The sequence below is a fragment of the Phragmites australis genome, chromosome 22, assembly GCF_958298935.1.
Source record: "Phragmites australis chromosome 22, lpPhrAust1.1, whole genome shotgun sequence".
NCBI classification, from domain to species: domain Eukaryota; kingdom Viridiplantae; phylum Streptophyta; class Magnoliopsida; order Poales; family Poaceae; genus Phragmites; species Phragmites australis.
In genome coordinates, this window is record NC_084942.1 from 8,495,917 (window position 1) to 8,517,106 (window position 21,190).

Sequence of the window (21,190 nt, forward strand, 5' to 3'; positions counted from 1 at the left end):
ATAAGTTCACCAATGAAACTAAAATATGTTCGTAGTTTCAATAAACTCATTAGTCCCTTAATCGTTTTGTCATCAATAAGCCAAAACCCACTTAGGGGGCCTAGATGCACTTTCAGAGGAGACAAAACCCATCAACTCCTAACTACAAAAAAACTACGCAGCGGAAAGATAAACTTATGAACAACAAAAGAGAACGGTGCCACATACCCTTAGGCACCGTCTCAACACGCCACCTTCAGAGTAGGATGCACTACTCTTGCTCGCCACCCTGATCGGCAGGCACAAAGTAGCCAAAAACAGCCTCTTCCCCAGCAACAGGAGCACCTGAAAGCGTAGGCATGAGTACGAAGGTACTCGCAAGACTTAAACTATATAGAGCGTATAGACATAGCTCGACTCAAAGGATTATGCATTGATCATTAGCAAAGATGAACCACGGGTTAGGTAAAACATATGCACTAAGCATCCTAGACATATGTGTGAGCGTCTGAAACTTTACCAAAACATATGAAAACTACCCTGCAACTAACAAATGAACAAAAGTAACTGTAAACAACATATATATCAATAAGTAACAAGACCAACATCACCATCTCTCACATACTGAACCACAAACTAGACTTGAAACTCTACGACCGATGTAGATGGACAGAAGTATGCTCATGACCAAGATCGCGGCAGTTCGAACTATTTATACACCCTGCCGGGGATACTCCTGGACCCACACGACACGAGGACCATTCGACTTGTGCCATCGGCCAAAGTGCACACAAGGGATACTCGTAACAACCTTTCCCAACCAACCCCAACCGTTTGGATCATGCATCGCTCAGCGCGGCGGTACTAGAACTACTTCCAAAGCAAACTAGTACTGCTACAAGCCTGCCCGCTCACACTGTCGATGTCCAAACCCAAAAAGCCACAGCTGCGAAGATATTCGGCTCGCCTTACCATTAGATCGGCATGTGGTGAGTAAGGTAAGTGCTAAAGCCAACAATACCGACGATCGGTTCTTAACTTTCGCAAAGCAGTTTACGGTGTCTGGTTTCCTCTACCGACCTACCCAGGGGAACTCCACATCTGGGCAGGACAAAACACCTCATAGCACTACCCACACCTCGTCTCATACTCACCACTCATATAACCATCTTAACCTCAACAAGTGTATGTAATCATAAGAAGGTCCTATGCTCGCGAACAACTAAATGCGCCATCGTTCACCTTCTACTTAATGACCTAAGCATGGCTAAGCCTATAAGTTGAACTAATATCTAGACATTGACAATATCTCAAGGCTACAAGGAATGTAAATACACAAGTATTCGAAGTAGAAGAATGCAATCGGCATAGGTTCTACCCATTGGTACCCAACATTGACTCACTAAACATGCATACATACATAAGCATATCTCATCAATTTTTAAACTTATCCAATTACACAAGAGGGATCAATATGCTTAGTTGCTTACCTGGATGCACTAGCTCAAACAGGTGGGGCGCCTCGGGATCGCCCTCGGCCTCCGGGATCGACGGATCGGCGCTCTCTAAAAAGGATCAACGCGTGCAATGTAATGAATATGAATGAAGTGCAAAAAGTATGCCACAAAGCTTAACAACATGCTAGATTCATAAGATATGCGCATCAACGCAATACTAAATGATCTAAACGAAATCCGGAAAATAACAGCCATCCGGAGTATCCGGATTTGTTCGGAGTATCCGGGCTCGAACCCTTCGGGTGACCCTCCGAAAGAAGTGCTCGGTTGCTGCTTTTTCTTTGACTGGCCCAGAGTATCCAGATGAATCCGGAATGTCTGAGTTCCAGAGTATCCGGGCCATCCACCGGTGAAGGCTCTCGGTTAGCACTATTCTAACTTGACCCGGAGCCTCCAGGTTGATCCGGACTATCCGGGATGTGCCGGACACTTCGAGTGAGGTTCCAAAAAAAAAAACTCTCGGCTACACGATCACATAACTACCCGGAGTCTCCGGGTTTTTCCGGATAATCCGAGTGATACAGACTTGGATTCTTCACGATTTTTCCACTCGGGTAATTTGACTCATTTTACAAATCTGTGCTACACAAACGTGCATATGCCTTATCCAAGAGATCCTAAACCAAATTCGCACCCTAAACCCTAACCAAATTTGAACACAATTCAACGGACAAATTCTGCTGAACCCGGAGTATCCGAGTCAGCCCAAAAAAGTTGTTCTCGAGTGGATTTTTGGTTGATTCGAGTTGCGATCTTTTCCAAGCCTAAAGGGGACATGCTAGGGATAATCCAAGGGTACCAGAACTTACTCATCAACTACCAACATGACTCTAGGGCTCATTTTTGACCAGAACTCCATTTTTGCTCAAAAAGCTCAAGAATGACAAGAACTTGAAGAACTACTCGATTCTACCACGAAAACGAAAATGGATTGGATAGATGAGTAGCTCATGAGCTAGAGAATGTAATGGTACCACATGCATACCTTGAATCCTCCACTTAAGCTCGGATTTTGGGAAGAAAGGGAGAGTGAGCTTGAGTGGGAGAGTGAGAGGGAGAGGAGAGCTGCTGCTGCAGCTTGGGGGGGGGGGAACGTGTGGAGTGAGGGAGGAGAGAGAGAGAGGGCAAGTGTGGTGCGGCCCACTTGAGAGAGGGAGTGAGTGGTTAGTGTGGGGCCACATGTGAGGGCCACATGTTAGAGAAAATGGGTCTTTCCAATGCAACTTTAATTGTTTTCTCCCTCAATTTTCTTTCTCTTATCTAAATGATTTTTAACGAAGTGCATTATGCATTAGCGCTCTGAATTACCATTGCGCAAAATTAAGCATAATGATTAAGAAGCATGGTTTTGCTTAAATACATGATTAAGAATTTGGGATGTGACACGTATCAGCAAGCACCAACTCTAAAAGATCAAGAGCCGATACTTCCGAAGTTTGGCAAGACTTCAAAATGTTCTATAGAGAGGAAGATAGGATAAGTGTCAGGTATGTTAGGTGTTATATTTGGAAATATAAATTATCTGTAAAGCCCTTAGGTGGAACAGGACACTTGAAAAAGCACGCCACAACTTGCAAGCGAAAGAGTGGAACAGTCATTAAGCAAACAGTGCTGCAATGCAACCCCGATGGCTCTATTCGTCATTAGGAGTATGACTCTGTCAATGCTCGGAAAGAGCTATGTCGTTTCATTGCAAGAGCGGATTTACCACTCAATATCGGTGAGTCTTCTGCATTTGAAGATTATATTAAGCAAGCTCATAATCCTAGATTCATGCATGTTTCTAGACAAACAACTAGTAGGGATATGGTAAAATACTACAATGCGTGTCATAGGAAGCTTAAAAAAATATTACAAACATGTATATTTTCAGTTGCTTTGACCTTGAACATAAGGGCAGGTAGGACTAGATAGGATTATCTTAATGTGGTTGCTCATTTTGTTAATAATGATTAGGAATTAAAAAGAGAATAATAAGTTTCAGGTTGATTGACAACACGCATACCGGTGAAAATATTGCTGAAAAAAATATCTCAAGTAGTTGAAGACTTTGATCTCACAAATAAAATATTCTAAATCACTTTAGATAATACCGATGCAAACTCTAGAGCCATGGATATTCTTACTCTATTGTTTAGTATATATGTTGAATCTTGTTACATCAACGTTGTGCTTGTCATATTATCAATTTTATAGTAAAATCCGGTTTGAAGAGGTTGTCGCAATACCTAGACAATTTTCGTACTGCAATATTTTTTGTAAACTTCTCTCACCAACGAATTGCAGCATATAAGCAGTACTGTGTTGCAATGGGTGTGCGTCTACGCAAGTTTTCTGTGGACATACCGGTAACATGAAATTCTACTTTCTGGATGCTCAAAAATATTATAACATATAAGAGCACATTTGATGTTTTTATTCATACACACTATCATCAGCATGGGGTCCAATTTTACTCATGGAAGCGTATTGGTATGCTGCCGAAAAGATACTAGAGTTTTTTGAATTTTTTTATGATTCAACTGTGAGTTTATCAGGAGTTTATTATCCAACATCTTGTTTAGTAATGCATAATATTATTGAAATTGTTACTCATTTAAATAGCTATGAAAATGATAATCTTCTAAGAGATTGTGTAGTTCCTGTAAAATCTAAATTTTTAAAATATTGAAAAGAAATTCCTTTGTTGTATGCCTTTCCTTTTATTTTAGATCCTAGAGCTAAAATCGCAGGTTTTTTAGAGTTCTCACAATTCTAGGTGATGCTCTTGGCTATGATTATTCTACTTATTATACTAATGTTCGTTCTAAGTTATCCGATGTTTATAGTAAATATGAAACAAAGTACGTCGATGTTCGCGTGCAACGACCTCCACTAGCATCCACAACAAGTAAGAACATGATAATATGGGGGAAAATATTTAGTGGTGATTCTTCATCAAGAAGTTCAGACTCCCAGTTACGATCGTCTACGACTACGAGCGTTGGAATTCCAACATCCGAATGAGAGCTAACTAACTTCATCGATAACGACGTTATCAGTCATGAACAAGAAAATTTTAATATACTGCAATGGTGGCATGAGCACAAGATGAATTATCCAGTGCTTTCACTATTAGCACCAGATTTGTTAACGGTTTCCGTATCTACAGTTTCTTCTGATGCTGTCTTCGATCTTACTGGAAGGATAATCTAAGAGAGAAGAACAAATCTCATAAGTGAGATGGTGGAAATACTCACCATAGTAAAAGACTGAAAACAAGGTGAAGCGCGAATGCAACACACTGAAAAGAACACTGAGCTTCAAGCTTCATTCGAAAATTTGTATCTAGATATTGATGAAAACGTGTAATTTCTCATTTTCTGAGCTAGGTTGTACTCTTTTTTCTTTTACTAGAAAGGTTTTTAATAAGGCAACCTATCAATAAAGCTTTTTTTAGAATTAATTATATCTCCCTATTATTTCTGATTTTTTTCTTCTGATTTTTCTTTATTTTTTTCGAAAGTGACCGGGACCCACCACCCACCTATGATCTTGGCCTGTAAATAGCCACTATTTATTCATGCCAAACTTCCACTGATCCAAAGCCACTTGCCCACCTCAACAAATCAACTCTATATTTCCATTCATGGATCAAGATGCCGAAAACTCACGAGCATGGTTATGGGTGTGACAATATTTTGAAAAGGTCTTTAGAGAAATTAACGGGAAACATGTAAGATTTGCTAAGTGTAATATATACAGTTATGAATTAGGTACCAGGTATACAAATGGAACGAGACACTTGAGGAAGCATACTTATTACAAGCAAAATTCTAAGGTTTCTAATGAAATCATGTAATTTTCGAAGCATAGCTATATGTTGTACTCTTGTTTCCTTCTTGTAGAAAGGTTTTTAACGAGACAACTAATCAATAAAACTTATTTTATTTATGTTTTATATTTTTTTATTTTTTGGAATTTTGTAGCTACTAATTTTATTTCTATTTTCGGAGTGCTGCCGAACCGGCCGTGCCCATCCGTCCGACGGGCCAGCCATGGCTCCTCCGTGCCCACCGGTCCGCCCGTGCGCAGCCATGCCGTCGGGCCAACCATGCCGCCGGGCCGCAATTGTGCCCGGGCTAGCCCGGCCCGGCACGATAGATGATGGGCCGTGCCGTGGGCCGAGGGGGTGGCACGTGGGCCGGCAAGGCACGACCCGTTACAGTAGCCGGGCCAATCGGGCAGGGCCGTAGCCCGCCTGACCTAAAGGGCCCTTTTGGCCATCTCGCTTATTTGTCACTCTCCATATTGTTTTCGTTGATTTGCCATTCAGCCCTATCAATGTGGACTGTTAATCATTTGGAAGTGATGAATTGGGATTTGCTGATATATCCTTTAGCCTTCCTCACAGAGAGTAGTATCACTCAAAACCATCAGAAAGAGAAAAGGAACATCACTCAAAACCATCAAGTATCAGAGAGGAACCAGACACCGAGGATTTCTGACATTTAGGAAAACCCACTGAAAATCTTGCCTTGTAGCCATTGTTTTGATGTAAAATTGTGTTATATTGTTCTTGCATGTTACCAAACCAAAATATATATAACACGAAATTGTCAAGGTTTTCCTTAACATCCTACAGTACTATGCTATTTGTTTGACACTTTGACCACTATCCATGTTTCTGCTTGTGTGACCTGTATAATCGGTACTGATAATATTGCTCTGTCTCTGAACGTATAGTATGTTTTGTTCACCTTGTTTCTTTGTATGAAACACTGTGTGGCAACTTCAAATTCAGCATTCCTTCTGTTGTCATTCTTGTACTTCCATGCAAATCTAACCAAATACATTTGTCTGGACATGTCTATGCACTTTTCGGTTGGTGTTGTTTCACATGATTTCAATGGCAGTTATTGGATGTCATAATTTGTTTCTTCAGTTGCAGGCTTGCCAAGTGACAACAGCTATCACTGAATTCTGACAACATTTATCAGCTTATTGTAAATGAACAGCTATCAGTTCATGTCAAATCGCCAGATAATGCAAAATGTTAACACATTATAAAGAAATAGGAGCCAATGTTCACTGTTCATCCATTCATGCAGCAACATGGTAAAACATGACAAAAGTACAACAGGAGTTCACAAATGACACTAACAAGACAATAACATCTCAAAGACGCTGACCATGGAGGTTCACAAATGGTACTGACATGACACATAACCCTGCTTGCCTCTCACAAATGACACTGATTGGCACTTAACAGTGCTTAAATAACAGTGCTCAGGTCCTCTTCTTCTTTGGACTGAGCTTCCTTGGAGTACTCTTTTTGGTTGGAGGTGAAGCTGTCACAGCGGACTGAGAAAAGTCTTCTCCAAGCACCTTGTGACCTGAAATCAGAAACAAAAACAGCAATTGAGTGAGAACCAAGGCAAAGTTTTACACAATCACTGACAGATCCTATCCCATACTCTGCTCATGCCGTTAAACTTCAGTGCACAACGAGCATCGCAGTGCGCAATTAACTGAATCCGTAATAGATAGCTCACAATCACAACAATCAAGCCTCCGGTCCAGTCAAGCCAGGGTTACTTACCGCAAGAGGAGCATCTGGGTACTCCATGCCTCCAATCCGTGGCAAAAAAATCAATTTCCTCGATCTACATGCGAGTTGAACATTATAACGTCAAAACATTATACATAGGGGCTGTCATAAATTTTTCCAGGATTTGTCCCATTTCATTTTATTCTAGATTTTACCTTATTTGATTGGACCTGTATATCCCTCATCCTGTCTGCTCAAGGGAAAAAAATATAAATATGAGAGAAAAAAAGGGCAAAAGCTATAATAAAAGGTTTATGATAAGGCAAAATGATGTTTCGTGGAGTATGGCTATATCGTGTACCAGGACGATCAGTGTGCCAGGTTACTAGCAAAAACATTAAAAGTTGTATTAAAAATAAAATCATGCGTGGTGGATGGCATGAATGCGATTTCATTTTTTGCACTTGCGTTGCTCATGGTCTGTAATTGTTGTTTCTTTATTTGATGAGTTATAATGTAATTCACTCAATGTGTTCAAAAGATGTAACGATATGAATAGTTATTGGAGCGTGTAAATTAGGTGAGTAGTTGTGCTGACTCCATTGCCAAATTTATCAAAGCAATGTAGTGGGTCAAGATTTGGTAATTGGACAAGAGGAAACCCAAAATGGGGCCATTTTGGGGCCTATTTAGGACAGTCACGACTGTGAAAAAGCCAACTTATAGTGACAGTCTCTTGGATATCAACTACCCAAAAAATATATATTTCTTAGTTAATTTCTACTCCCTCTCTGCTGCTAATTGCTGCACATTATTGATTCAAGACGGGAAAACCACACTAAATTCTTGGAATCAAACATGAACAATACTCTCAATCTATAATATAATAGATCTAAAAATAGCAATTCACAGAATTATTCTATAAAACTAAGAAGAGAATCGGTATGCCACTTACAGATGGCATGGTAGGCAACCTCGTGTCACAAGCCCCAAAAGTTTAGTTCTCCTTATTTGTTATTCCGTTGACAGGTAGCGTTCGGCCAGCACAAAGAAAAAAAAAAACCCTAGTTGGCAAACCAGCCATTTCGGAAACTGGAGTAATCCTATATTAATAAAGGGCTTACAAAATTTCTACTTACATGCTGACCTGGACGACGAAAAACCTGACAGGATATTCTTTTTAATTGGTCCGTTGAGGGTCAGCATGTAAGATTTATTTATTTTTTCAATAAGGAAGCTTTATAGCATGTAAGATACATGGAGACGACATACAAGACTTCGGAGCCATCCCAAACAGGGCCACAATACACAGAATTCCTGCAGGAAGAGGAATTACAAGGGGATGCACCGTTTGGGGCACTCTCGACGCTGGTCCTGAAGTTGCACTCAAACAATCAATTGCAATCACTCAGTCATGAAATGGTATCTGCTTAACAACACAATTCCCTTATTTCTTTTCTTCTGGCCAACACCGTGAAGATAAACCAATATACATTTACAACTTCCTATGTATAGATACAATGTATTGCCATTGAGTCAAAACCTACACTTGCACTGCACCCCCTGTCAGGTATGCAGACATGTCGGGTGCACTCCACAAATGTGCGACACCATAACAAGGCACGTTCGCATTCGTTGTGAAAGAATACACACATTAACACAAACATCTGAAGTAGGAATTTCACACCCTCCCTTTGCGAGGAACTGAAATTGCACACTCTGCACAAACTAAAACCGGATGACATGACAAGCAAAACTTCATGGAATAAACACGGAGACCAAAAAGGAGAACCAAGAATTTACAGAAGAAATTGAGCACCTCCCCCCCCCCCCCCCCCCAAAAAAAAAGATCAAATTCACCGCCACCAGAAAAATTTGTAGCAGAAACCTGTTCCGAACTCATTGGTTGTCAATGCTGACTGAAGCAGGTGGGTGCAGGTTCATTTCTGCGGCAAAAACAACTAGCAACCATGGATTCAACATAGATCATAAGTGTCCTTGGCACATCGGATTGATGTGCAACTCTACATAATTGCACAGTTGCACTTTGATTCGAGCTTTGGAGGCTTCATGCTATCAGATGTCCTTGAAATTTCAGGAACAGGACGCACAGGTACAGGATCTTTAGCAACTACTTCCATCTCAGCAGTTTCTGTGATGGTTCCACCTTCTGATCTTTTCCTGTGTCTTGGCATTCGTCTGTGGGGCAGCTTCAGTGAACTATCCCCCTTCGGAATGAATTTTCCTACCATGGTAACTGTTGGGCGAGGAGCAGAAGCAAGTTCCGATTCTTGCTCACGCTCCAGTCCAATTGTTGCAGCCCTATATGCAATGTCATGAACAATTGAGCTACATAAGAGAATTGTATCAGTAGCCTCTTCTAAGGTGAAGCATCTCTGAGTTTGTTCGCTTGATCCCTCAACTGAAACCGGTGATTCTTCTACAGGTCAGACATAAATTACTGTTAATTGTTATATTCATTGATGTAGACATCAAATGTGCTTAATCAAATTCAAATGGAAAATGTGCTGGACTTGAAGCATAACCAAAATGCATAATTTACTTCAGTCGCTAGACATTAAGCACAACAGAATGCATTAAACAATCAATACTAAAAATGTTAAGCACATGTGCAGTGTAGATGCTACCTCAGCCCATGTGGCCCATCTCTCCCTTGTACAATGTATATTATCTAAACCTAATATGGATAAATATGCAGTTGTAAATTATATTCCTGTCCCCTAAATCTAACACTAAGTATGCATGATGATTGAAGCTTGTGTCCATGATACATCTATCCGTTGCCAGTTAGATTGAAGCCTCAAGTGCGTTTGTTAGATTGTACATGTTCCTTCAGACTACATTACATCTATATCTATATCTATACTAACATAAAAAGCACAAGTTTGGCTGGAACTTTTGATCTTCGTATTTGACGAATAGTCCAGATCTTGCTTGTGTTCCCCCCATAATTTATGCTGATTGGATACAGTGATTGGATCCACCCCACAGATTACACCATACCAATCAATTAATTCCTCAATTAGCGTAATTAACTTTCCATCTAATCCCCCTCCCCCCAACCCATTAACTTTCCATCTAGTCCCCTCCCCCCCCCCCCCAACCCATCCAATGTAACCCATCCTGCCAGAATCCACCCCACAATCATTCCATCTAGGCCAGCCGGGTTCAATGTATAGCAACTAATTGGCTCCAACGTATAGCAAATGTTATTAGCTTTGACATTCTAAAAGTGTCAGAAACCTAAAGGTTCGATAGTTTTTTTTACAAAAAATATAACAAGAACTTTTGCAATTCATCAAATAAGGATATTGCGATCAAGTCACTCTGATTTTTACGTGGGTGTGATAAAAAGGTTTTAAACGATAAAAAATTTATCACGCGTGTGACAGCCCAATTTCCCCTTTCTCTCGCTGCTGCCAACCGGGCCCACTCATCATAACCATCCCCTACCTCCTCCCAATCCTTTATCCAACCGAATCCGCCGGCAGCCGCATCAATTCCTGTCGACCCCGCGAGCAATCAAAGCAATTCATTGCCGATTGAAGCCTTGGATGGAAACCGACGACCGCTCAGTAAAGTTGTCGATCAAATTCGCGAAGGAAACCGCAAGGATGAAAGGAAACCAACGCCAGATTTCTCGTCGCCGCATTAAGACCCCAATTGACCGATTCAATCCGCCTTTCCCCTCTATAAAACCCAAATCAAACCCTTAGCCGAGCTTCTTTGCACCCCACCGCGTCCAACACCCCAATTCCTGTCATTTTTGCGCCACCAGAGCGACCTCGCGACGCCACCGTAGCTCCGCTACACCCCGCCGTCGTCGCCATGCCGCTCCAACCCGCCTCGACGTTGTCCGAGCCTTCGCCTGTGTGAACCGACCTCACCTCGACGTCCACGACCACTTGCCGTCGAGATTCGACGCCGCAACTGAGCCCTCGTCATCGCCAGACCTCCACCGAAGAAGCCCGCCATCACCGAGCCTCCTCGAACTTCCCCGACGCGCAGCGAGTCATCAAACGAGTTCGCCGTCATCAGCCCGACCTCCTCCGCCGTTCGCCGGTGTCTTCCGAGCCTGCGACGTTATCTCCACTTCTTCTCTGACAAGTTCTGCCACCCCGAGCTCGCCGCCATTGTCGCGTTCACCAGTCTTGAGGTAGCCCGTCTTCCCAACGTCAGATCTTGAATAGCCGGTTAGGATTAGATCAGAGATACCCCTTCATGTTAGACGATCTCGGCCGTTCGTTCTTGATCGCGTGGCTCTGTTTTAATGAAGTGCCCTGTCAGCTTTGCCACATCAGCGATCCTAGTCAACGTGCCACGTGTGCGGTCACGTCATCATTTTGTCCGACATGGCAGGTCCAGTCAGTGCTCTCTTGTCGAGTCAGCAACCCAGTCAGCCGATGACGTCAGTGTTGCGCAGTAAATCAAATTTCCGGTTAGCAAATAATTCGCGATAATCCGAATATTCCGAAAATTAGTTTTTTTCATTATAAAAATTCCAAAAAATAGAAAATACTTTATATAAATGTTTTTAGTTCTGTTTTTATTTCTGTAAATGTTATTTAATGTTTTTCTAGTGTAAAACTTATTACAAAATGCTAGAATAAATGTTTTAATTTTGAAAATGGTTTAGAAAATATATATTAATTATGATAGTATTTAAAAATGTTTTATTTGATAAAATAAATGATTTTAATATGTTTTGTTGCATATAAAAATTAGTTTTATTCTAGAAAAATGCAAATAAATTGTATAAAAATGTTTTATTCAGTTTATGCTATAAAATAATTCTAGAAAAATTTAAATAAATGTTTTAGGCCTTTTAAAAATTAGGTTTAATTCCAAAAAAATAGTTTTTAGTTGTTTAAAATTCATTTAGCCGTAATTTTCACATCGTTGCTCCTATTTAGGTGGTCCTTATGCGCAAATCTTCCTAAAATCATGCCCTAGCCAGCCTTAGAGTTTGTTTATTGTGTTAACTTTGTTCTTAGTGTTTGTTGTTTTATTCGCGTGTAGATAAGTTTGTCCCGGAAACGTTCGACAACATCGATCAAGACTTCAGTGATTTCGCGCAACACCTCGGAGAAGGCAAGTGTCCTTGAACATCTTGCATCTATTTTTATAAAGATTTGTTTTACAACTTGCATGCTGCTCAAATATGATATCCCATGGTTAGAGTTTAATAGTTTTCACCAATATTCTTTATAGTCGTAGTTTTTGGTTATAGTGCTATGGGTAGATTATGCTTAGTGTTTCTTACTCATGGGTAACTTAGGCAAATGATGTTTTTGTTTAATAATGTGAATCATGATGATAACTTTGGTAAATGCTTAAACTTGGAAAGTAGGGTCTGGGCAAGTTTGGCTTGATGGTTGGCCTGTGGATGTGTTCCAGGCAAGAATGTTGACTTTGTCGGATATTGGTAATCTCCCTGTGTTGGATGATGGCGGTCTTGCCCAGACCATGATTAAGTACCGATTCGTGGAGTGACCACCTATGAAAATAGTACAACCACAAATCTAATATGGGATGGGCCTAGCTGAGTAATTCGCTATCCTCTCAGCATGGTGAAGATCATTTGGTGGTACGGGGATGGAAGGGTGTACTTTCTGAAACCGCAAGAAGCAAGAGGGTTTCTGGGGTGAAGGGTGTACACTTATGTATGATGGTGAAACCTCAGCGGGTCAACATGTGCTAAGAGAGGCGTTGAAAAGGCTTTGCAGTGGAATTCTAGCTGCACATCTCGAAAGTGTGTAAGTGTTTGATCGACACGGGCAAGAAGAAGGACACGTCTTGTGGGTAAAGTGTACGACATCTGCAGTGTAAAAACTGATATATCAGTCATGCTCACGGTCATGAGCAGCATGGACTCCTCAGATGATTAGTCGGGTGTTTCCAGGATGGCCTTTGGTTGGTTCAGGTGGATCACAGTGGTGGGAACTGTGATTCAACCTTAGGTTTTGGATAGAGGTGGACGGAACCTCAGATGAGGAGCAAGATGATTGGAACCTTGGCTCAAGTTTTAAAAGATCTTTCACATAGTAAATATGTTGCTTTTATAATTGCTTTACTACTAAAATGGTATTTTTGCAAACAAACCCCTGAGTTAAGACATTTTTGATATTGGCCTCATGTTATACTTTCTCACACTTGCTGAGTATTCCATATACTCACACTTGCTATACCCAAACAATGTTGCTCAATCGAGGAATATTTTGAAGACTTCACAGAAGATAGTGCATTCTAGGGTGTGTTCTCCGTCGATTGCCTGTGATGTCGCCCGGAAGATTGAAGACTACGCTTAGTTCCGCTGCATCATTGGTCCCTTTTTGTAAGAACGAAGGTACGTTTAAGTAAAGGATATTGTTTCTGCTATTCACTTATAACGTCACTATATGTATGTAACTTGATCATGGCATACATATAGCTACATTCAATTTGATCTTAAAACCGGTGTGACAACGCGCAATTGCACGGGCCATTCTACTAGTACATAGTAAATGCACCACTATATACTCATAAAGAAATTACTTTCTTGGCATTGGCGATCTTCACCAAAGGAGGTATTTGGTCTGATGCATAGATTTACATGAGCTTAAACAGTCATACTTTTCATAGAGAAATTATGAGTTATCTAGTCCAGTAAGGAAAATGAAATTATCGTTCCCATTGGACCCAAAATTCCCCACTTTCTTGTAAATTTCCCAGGTTATCCTATATTCTTATACAAATGGTACCCATTAAATGCAATTATTTCTATAAAGCTGCTCTCAGGTTTAGCCTTCCAATCCCTTGCATGGATGGCAGATTGCATCTGCCTTGCCATCCTAATCGACCGCTTGCAACCCTTTCTTCTCCGCTCCAGTGTGAACTCTAAATTTGGTCATGATAGAATACGGCACTGGGCAATCGATATAATTAAGCCAACAGCTAGCTAGTATTCTATATTCCTATGTACGAATACTTTATTTTTCAACCGCGGTTTCCAGAATCCATGCAGTAAACTGTTTGAATTTTCATCTCCACATATACAAAAATATCTAGGTTTGCCACATACAAATAATAATACTAGCAGAGTTTACGAAACTGTTTTGGGGGTTAAAACCAGAAGCAGACTGATTCTGCTTTTAGCCTTGAAACCAGCGAGTTTCTGGATCCCAAAACTGGTCGACTTCCGTACAATAGTTTCCAAACTGAATTCGTACTCCCAAAACTTTTTTTCCAGGATTTGTAAGTTTGACCTAGGGTGGGTACCAAATTTAACTAGTACCCACCAGTTTGGCTGAAAACCTGAGTTACACGGACCGTTGCTGCCGGTATTTTCTCAACCCTGATCACTAGGTTTTCCGTTAAAACTGTTTTCTCAGTATCATATTCTTTTCCCTGAACTATAATAGTTTATTATTGAAACTAACAGTTCCTGTCTTAAAGACCTTGAGACGTAAATAAAATCACTTGTACATTAGCAGAGGTAAGTTTTTTCGTTGTCTTGTAAAAGAAAATGATTTTCTCAACAATGTTCTAACGTATCTAGCAAAAGATCCTTAGTATCACTGAAAATATGATTGTCAAATAAGGTTAAATTATGATATTGAAAATGCTGGCGAATGTGCATCAGTTACAAGTAGAGTACTGAAAACATGAATTTGAGAAAACCAGAACTTTTTCAAGCAGATAAGTGAATATGAAAATTAGCAAGTCATGAATGCATACCATCACCAGGAAGCTCCATTGTGTTAGCCACTGTTGCAGAAACCAACACATCCTCCTCAGAGATGATAGACACACAACAATCATCCAACCCATTTACCTCATTAGAAGCCAGAACTGCTTCATACTGCATTTGATAATTATCAATGCCACACTCGTTGCTTGGATGTTCTGGAGTGCCAACTGAATAGCACTGAGTGACAGCAGATGTAGCTTCTTCAGTTTTTTGTGTGCAACTTTCATCAGTAGCCAAAGACAGTGGGATATTACTACGCATTTCGGTATCTGATGAACACAAGTTGGCACTTAAGTTATCTTTGTGAGCCATCCCACCTGTACTTTCGTTCTGAATAACTGCATCTCCAAATGATTCACTATCATCATTAACAATAGCCTGGGCAGCAGACCAGCACTCTATAGCGCTTGAGAGAGTATACTTACAAGATCCATCAAGTTCTTCAGTACAAATCATTGTTCTTGAAGCACTACTTTCTGAATTGTCAGTTAGGAAGCCAGTATCTACAATTGCATCACTCCGAGGACAAAGTGAAACTGAAGAATTGCTAATTGACATATTAGACATAGATGCAATGCTTTGACAACTCATGGAACTACTAATCTGAGTCTTCTCAAAGTCATACCAATTACTTTTAAGGCGCTCTGAATGTACATCTGGTTGCCTTGATGACCCTTGATCAATGGAAGAAGCAGCTGATGAGCTGTCCCTTCCAATTGTTCGCTTCAGCATACTGACATTATCCCTTGTATAATAGGGTTCCGAACAGAGAATGTTTGTAGCAGCTAAGGGTCTCCCTTCTACAACAGGCCATTTGTTGCTGCTTGACTTCTGCAATAAGAGTACTGAAATCCCAGCACCCTCAATATTTTCAGCCTTAAGATTTGGATGCCCAACTGATCCCAGTTTATGATAATTATCAATGGTACGTGTATCAGAAACAAATTCAATGCTTTCACAGATTGAATCTGGCAGGCATTGGGTCATTTCATTGTGTCGGTCGCCAGTATGGTCTCTTAAAATGGCACACTTAATTACAGATGTTGGTTCTGTTTGTTGAGAATCACTTCCACTATATTGATGGGATGAAATGTCAGTGATATTTCCTAGTGAAGAGTCACCAGTATCATGTGGCCTTAAATTTTCAGCAAGATTCTCCACATGATGCCCCAACAGCATTTCCTCAGTGGTGTCCACTGTTGACTGAGATAGAGTACACCTTTGCAGACAATCAGCTTGAGGTTCATCATTCACCAGCTGACTGTCAAGAGACGCCTCATTAATATCTTCACTGCAATCTGGGCTTATATGAGGAGCTTCTGATGTAAAGAAAGGTTTGGAGTTTGTAGTTTTGTGATCTTGTCGATGTGTTTCTTCCAAAGTCTGTATCTTAGGGTCCAAAAAAGAAATCTCATCTATTAAAGCACATTCTTCACAGTAATCAACTTCTCCATCCACATTCATTGCATCGAATAACTTCCCACACCTAGTGCATCTGGCCATTTTACCATGTTCGACCTCAGAAATACTTGCAACATTGCATGAAGTCTGAGCTGTTCTGCGTCTTTCCATGTCAAGGTCATGTCTGGTGCTTTCTGCATATTTTACCGTGCTTGGTGATTCTGGGCCACTTTGAGTTGTTGCTAAAGTACACCGATGGAAATTGGGTCCTTCATTCAGCTCATCCAATTTATCAAACATAAATATGTCCTCATGAATTACGGAACTAGTTGTCGCTTCACATTCACCAACTACATCACGCCGTTCTTGGCCATTGTCCATACAAGGGCCAAAAGTGGCACCAAGCTCAGAGCTTGCATTACTGCTTGTTGTGAGTGAGGAATTGTGCGACAACATAGGCCGGTGCGCGTCATTTCCTTTGCCGACACCAAATGTGGTGGAAGGGACACTTGATAGAAGTGGCCTGAACATATCCTGAGGAGCTTTGCGATGATCCTAGAAATGGAGTATAACAATTTTTTGTATCTTGCAGACAATCCAAAAATAAGGCATGAAACAAGAGAAAGAAGTACACCCACTTGCATTAAAAGCAGATCAACTGCACCTATACATCAGTCTAAGTGCCTAACAAGTATAGTTCCACAAGAGAAGCTATATTGAACAATGAAATGATTACAGAACAATTTGCTATATGTAATCATGTAAAAGTACAAGGTCATATGAAGCCAGCAACACAATGAACAAAGACAGCTTTGGCCCACAACATACCAGCAAAGTAGGAATCCTCTCTATTTTTTAAGGGAGCATGTCAAACAAAGGCAATGACAAAATAGTTTCTAAGGTGAAAAATATATAAAGGACAAGTATATTCAGTAGAAAACCACATCAGCTGGCCAAAATCAGTTACAAAATTACACACAAAAAAACTGTGAGGTAAGCAATGTTGTTCAAGTTTACAAAACGAATTACCAAATAGATGCAAGGGGGGTGCTACCATGTAATGCAAGAACTTATATAATATCATCATACAAAAAAACAGAACAATGCTTACCATCAACCAAACTGCAGAATCAAAGGACCGCTTTGGAGCAGAACTAGGGGAGAAACTCTTGGATGCCTTCTTTGATGATGCAATAGTTCTGGTTTTCATCATTGCCAAGTTCTTTCTTACAGCTGGGCTACTGGAGTAGCTAATTGGTACAGACTGCATGGCATCCAGATCATCTTCAGCAGAAGATGTTGCGGAGGCTTTGCTGTACGAGCTGAAACAATCTCGGTCATTGCTATGGGATGAACTGGCTCTTCTTGACGGAGTAGGAGACATTGATTGCCTCCTGCCTCTCCAACCCATGTCCAATCCACTGAAAGATGGAGGGGATCCACCCCTTGAACGGGTAGGACGATCAGACAGAGATGTGCGGAGGTTCGGAGGTGCGTCAAAAGAGAAACCAGGGTCACTTGACTGCCAACCGTGATGTTTTGGTGAAGATGACCTCTGATTGGATTTAACTGGTGAAGCTCCCCTTCTTCCATTAAGCGTCGTGCCACTTGAACCAGTACTCATCCTCCTTGAAGCAGGACTTGGTGACCTTCGTGGAGGTGTTAATGTCTTAGAAGCTGGAGGAGTTGAAGACCTTCGCGATGGTGTGGCTGGTTGCAGGGCAAGTGGTGGGCTACATCGAGAAGATGAATTCGATGATCTTGTCCTTGTCAACACAGGACTGCTACATGAGCGTGGTGATGGACTAAGCCTACTTGGGCTTGCACTGCTTCTGTTAGACCTTCGAGTATTTTCCATCTGTGTAAAATCAGAAAAGAATATTCACACTTGATAGGTAGGTATTATCAACTGAATATTAAGAATACCAGGAACCTGTCATGAGATAAGCACTCACTGTAGATGACCTCGAAATTGATATTGGTTTAATCTGCACCCTGCCCCTTTGAGCCATACCGATGCACTGGTCTTCCTCATCATCCAATGAATGAAAAAGTGGGGTCTCTGGAGGAGTCAACAGCCTGTGAAGTGAATAGTTAGATGGTAGACCTGTGAAGTGAGTAGTTAGATGGTAGACATGTAATGGTTTACATCCGACACATAAATGGATAATTTAATTGAAAGAAGATTGAGCAATGCACCAATTTAATTGAAAGTCCAAAATCTTAACAGAATGCTTAGTGATGAATAACAAAAATCACCCCGCTGTTTTGGTGGGTCTTCAGTTCAGCTGTAGTACGGCTGGTGTCGATTGGGCACACCCAACGAGCTCCACCTAGGGGCAGCACAACCTAAGCTGCTGCATGGCTAGTTTCTTGCCCATCAACTAAGGAGAGTCTTGACTGTATGATTTTATTACTTTCTATGCATTAACATATCATTGTGAGGCAACTTCCTCTCTATACAATGGGGAGGAATCGTCAATAAAGGGAAAGAAGGAATTGTCAAGGAACACCCCCCCCCCCCCCAGTCCCTGTCTCTCTCCTGTGGCAAGGAAGGGGGCGCTCTCCTTTCCACGCCACAGGTTCACAGCTCCAGGATGACAGCAAGGGCCAGGACCCCGACCTTGCACCTCATCCACTCTCATATCCTAGACTTTTGCTCTCATATTGCGTAAGGTTAAGAGCAAACATATTTGATGTCAGAGGACCGATGATGAGGATATCTCATCTGCTGAACTACCTAAGCCACACCACACAATTAACCAAAAGACTGAGCAGTTTGTAACTCACTGCTTACCTACTAAACATCAGATGGTAAGAATCAATCTCTAATAAACATACCAAAGACAGGTATCTGCAATACATGTTAAGCAAGAGAAATTGACATCCACGACAAAGCTCCATGAACTATATTCATTGAAACATCTAAAAGGAACTATATTTGTTGAAACAAAACAAAGCAACATGTGTATTAAGTATGGAGCAAAACAAAGAAACATATGCTACCATGTGTACATACCAATCATAATCGTTTCTGTCACCATCAACATTAAGCAAATCACGGTTTTCTCCTTGTGCAGCAATGTTGACACCAAGCTTTAAATCCCGAAAATAGCTCAACTTTGCTGATACACAGGGTTCAGAAATAAAGAACTAACCGTTAATATCAATCATATCACAAAGTTGACACAGGGAAGTACAATGATACAAAACTATAGGCAGGTAAAAAGGACTATATTTACGAGCATTACAGATCGATTCATCAAAATCCTCTGCTGGTTCAAGTAAGAAGTTATCCCTCTCATGTTTCTGCATATCAGTGAACAACGTGAGTTCGTCATCCTTTGATTTAGCAGGCAGAATGCTCCCAAAACTGTGTCCCCTCTTGTGGAAAATCTCTTTCGGAGATCTCCTAGGTGATGGTGAGGGCGGCATCTTTATAGACTATTCGTCTCTCAAAGGGAATGGTGCTATGCTCCTTCTTTCTGAGATATTGGATTGAGACCATAATCCATTTAAAATACCTGCAACATAGGCTTTTGTCAGTAAGAACTAGACAAACAAAAAATGCACCAAAACTCAGAAGGCATTTGCCATGTATCACTGTGAAAGATATAAAGAGTTTCTGACACACTACAAATGAAGGGAAATAAATGAACGTAATAAAAGAACTCGTGAGTTGTGAACCATGCATTGCCCAAAGTAACCAATCCATCGCACCACCACACGAAATTATCCACTCAATTACACCTACAGAGCTAACATAGTTACTAGCTTCCTAGAAAGCAAGCAAACAGGATGAACCAATCAAAAAGGCCCCAAAAAGAACCCTAAAACTTGCAGTTGCCCATTCTTGTTGCACTCCAAAGCCCAAACTGCCCAATCCATCACATTCTGGATAAAAAGATCCACCCAATCGGGAGAAAAGAGCCAACCCAGTGGCACCTCCCCCAAAATAAGCCGGATAGCAAGCCAAACCAACACAACACCATCAGAAAAGCTCGCATTGAAGTTCACTATTTCGCAATCCATAACATCACAAGCTGCGTCTAGCAGATCAATGGAGCGAAATAATCTACTAACCAGACAAAGCATATCAAACATACACAATTCAAGAAACCCTTAAAACAAAACAACATGCCATAATCAATCTAATAACTTATTCCCCCAAGCGGCACCTTGTGAACAAGAAATGTGCCCGTAAAAACTTAGAATTACACTCGATTGAACTACATTCGAGCGTAAAGCTTCCAGTCTTGCTCTACAGCACTTGGACACCAAATTCAAGCACTCGCTTCTAGTTTTACCGCGCTGTATTCAAAACCAAAATGGAGGAGCAATAGTGACACCAACGAACAACGAGTTCTTCAAACTCCAAACGAAGAGCAGCAAAATTCGAGCAATCTTACCTCTTCCCCCCAAAAAAATGCCCCTACCAATTAGGCAATCACACGAGTAAACTTGACCGACCATAAACCCCCCAAAATTGAGCTCGAGTACTGAACCCCCACGAAAATGAACTGCAAATTGGGTTCCACGAAGTCCCATTGTATCAGCTAATGTCGATCTTGCGCCATGGAGATGAAAGAGAAGGACCTAATCTACCCATGGGTGGATGGATGGAATGGATTAGTAGGATAACACTACGGGGCACACAAATCCACAGCGAACTGAAATGGAGAGGAGGAACCAACCCTTACAACGATGAAATCCATCCAAACAAGTTAAGATTACTCACCAGCTCAAGAAGAAACCAATCCGCTTCCGGATGGATCTCTTCGCTCCACTCGATGCACGGAAAGAGGAGCGGCGCTGTCGCTGTGGGTGGCGAGAGAGGAGTGAGGAGCGGCGCGCGGAGGATCCGGCGGAGAGTGGGAGGGAACGGCGGCGCTGTGCCCGCCTGCGCTGCTCTGGGACTGGGAGTGGGCGAGTGTCACTCTGCCGCAGCACGCTTCGCCGGTCGGTTGCGTCACCAGATTTTCTGCGTTGTTTTTTTGCTCGAAAAGGATGGAT

The 21,190-nt window shown here is 41.3% G+C and overlaps 1 protein-coding gene and 1 long non-coding RNA gene across 2 annotated transcripts; both read right to left on the reverse strand.

Moving 5' to 3' along the window:
- Positions 1-6,552: 6,552 nt before the first annotated feature.
- On the reverse strand, positions 6,553-7,120 carry LOC133905262 (uncharacterized). Its single transcript, XR_009907598.1, has 2 exons — positions 7,078-7,120; positions 6,553-6,871 (listed from the first exon to the last, which is right to left on the reverse strand). It is a non-coding gene; the product is annotated as an uncharacterized LOC133905262 (long non-coding RNA).
- A 1,144-nt stretch (positions 7,121-8,264) lies between these two features.
- On the reverse strand, positions 8,265-21,190 carry LOC133905071 (uncharacterized). The gene is made up of 7 exons (XM_062346776.1): positions 20,916-21,190; positions 19,429-19,701; positions 19,197-19,302; positions 18,133-18,256; positions 17,289-18,035; positions 14,764-16,732; positions 8,265-9,466 (listed from the first exon to the last, which is right to left on the reverse strand). The coding sequence occupies exons 2-7, from the start codon at positions 19,610-19,612 to the stop codon at positions 9,051-9,053; spliced, it is 3,546 nt and encodes a 1,181-aa protein (XP_062202760.1). The 5' UTR covers positions 19,613-19,701; positions 20,916-21,190; the 3' UTR covers positions 8,265-9,050.

Bases quoted from the DNA above. Each gene is read 5' to 3' on its own strand.
- LOC133905071 (XM_062346776.1), bottom strand. From the start codon at position 19,612: ATGCCGCCCTCACCATCACCTAGGAGATCTCCGAAAGAGATTTTCCAC. The intron at 18,257-19,196 runs GTATGTACACAT...TTCACTTCACAG, and splicing joins GACAGAAACGATTATGATTG to GCTGTTGACTCCTCCAGAGA. The intron at 16,733-17,288 runs GTAAGCATTGTT...CTCCATTTCTAG, and splicing joins ATTCTGCAGTTTGGTTGATG to GATCATCGCAAAGCTCCTCA.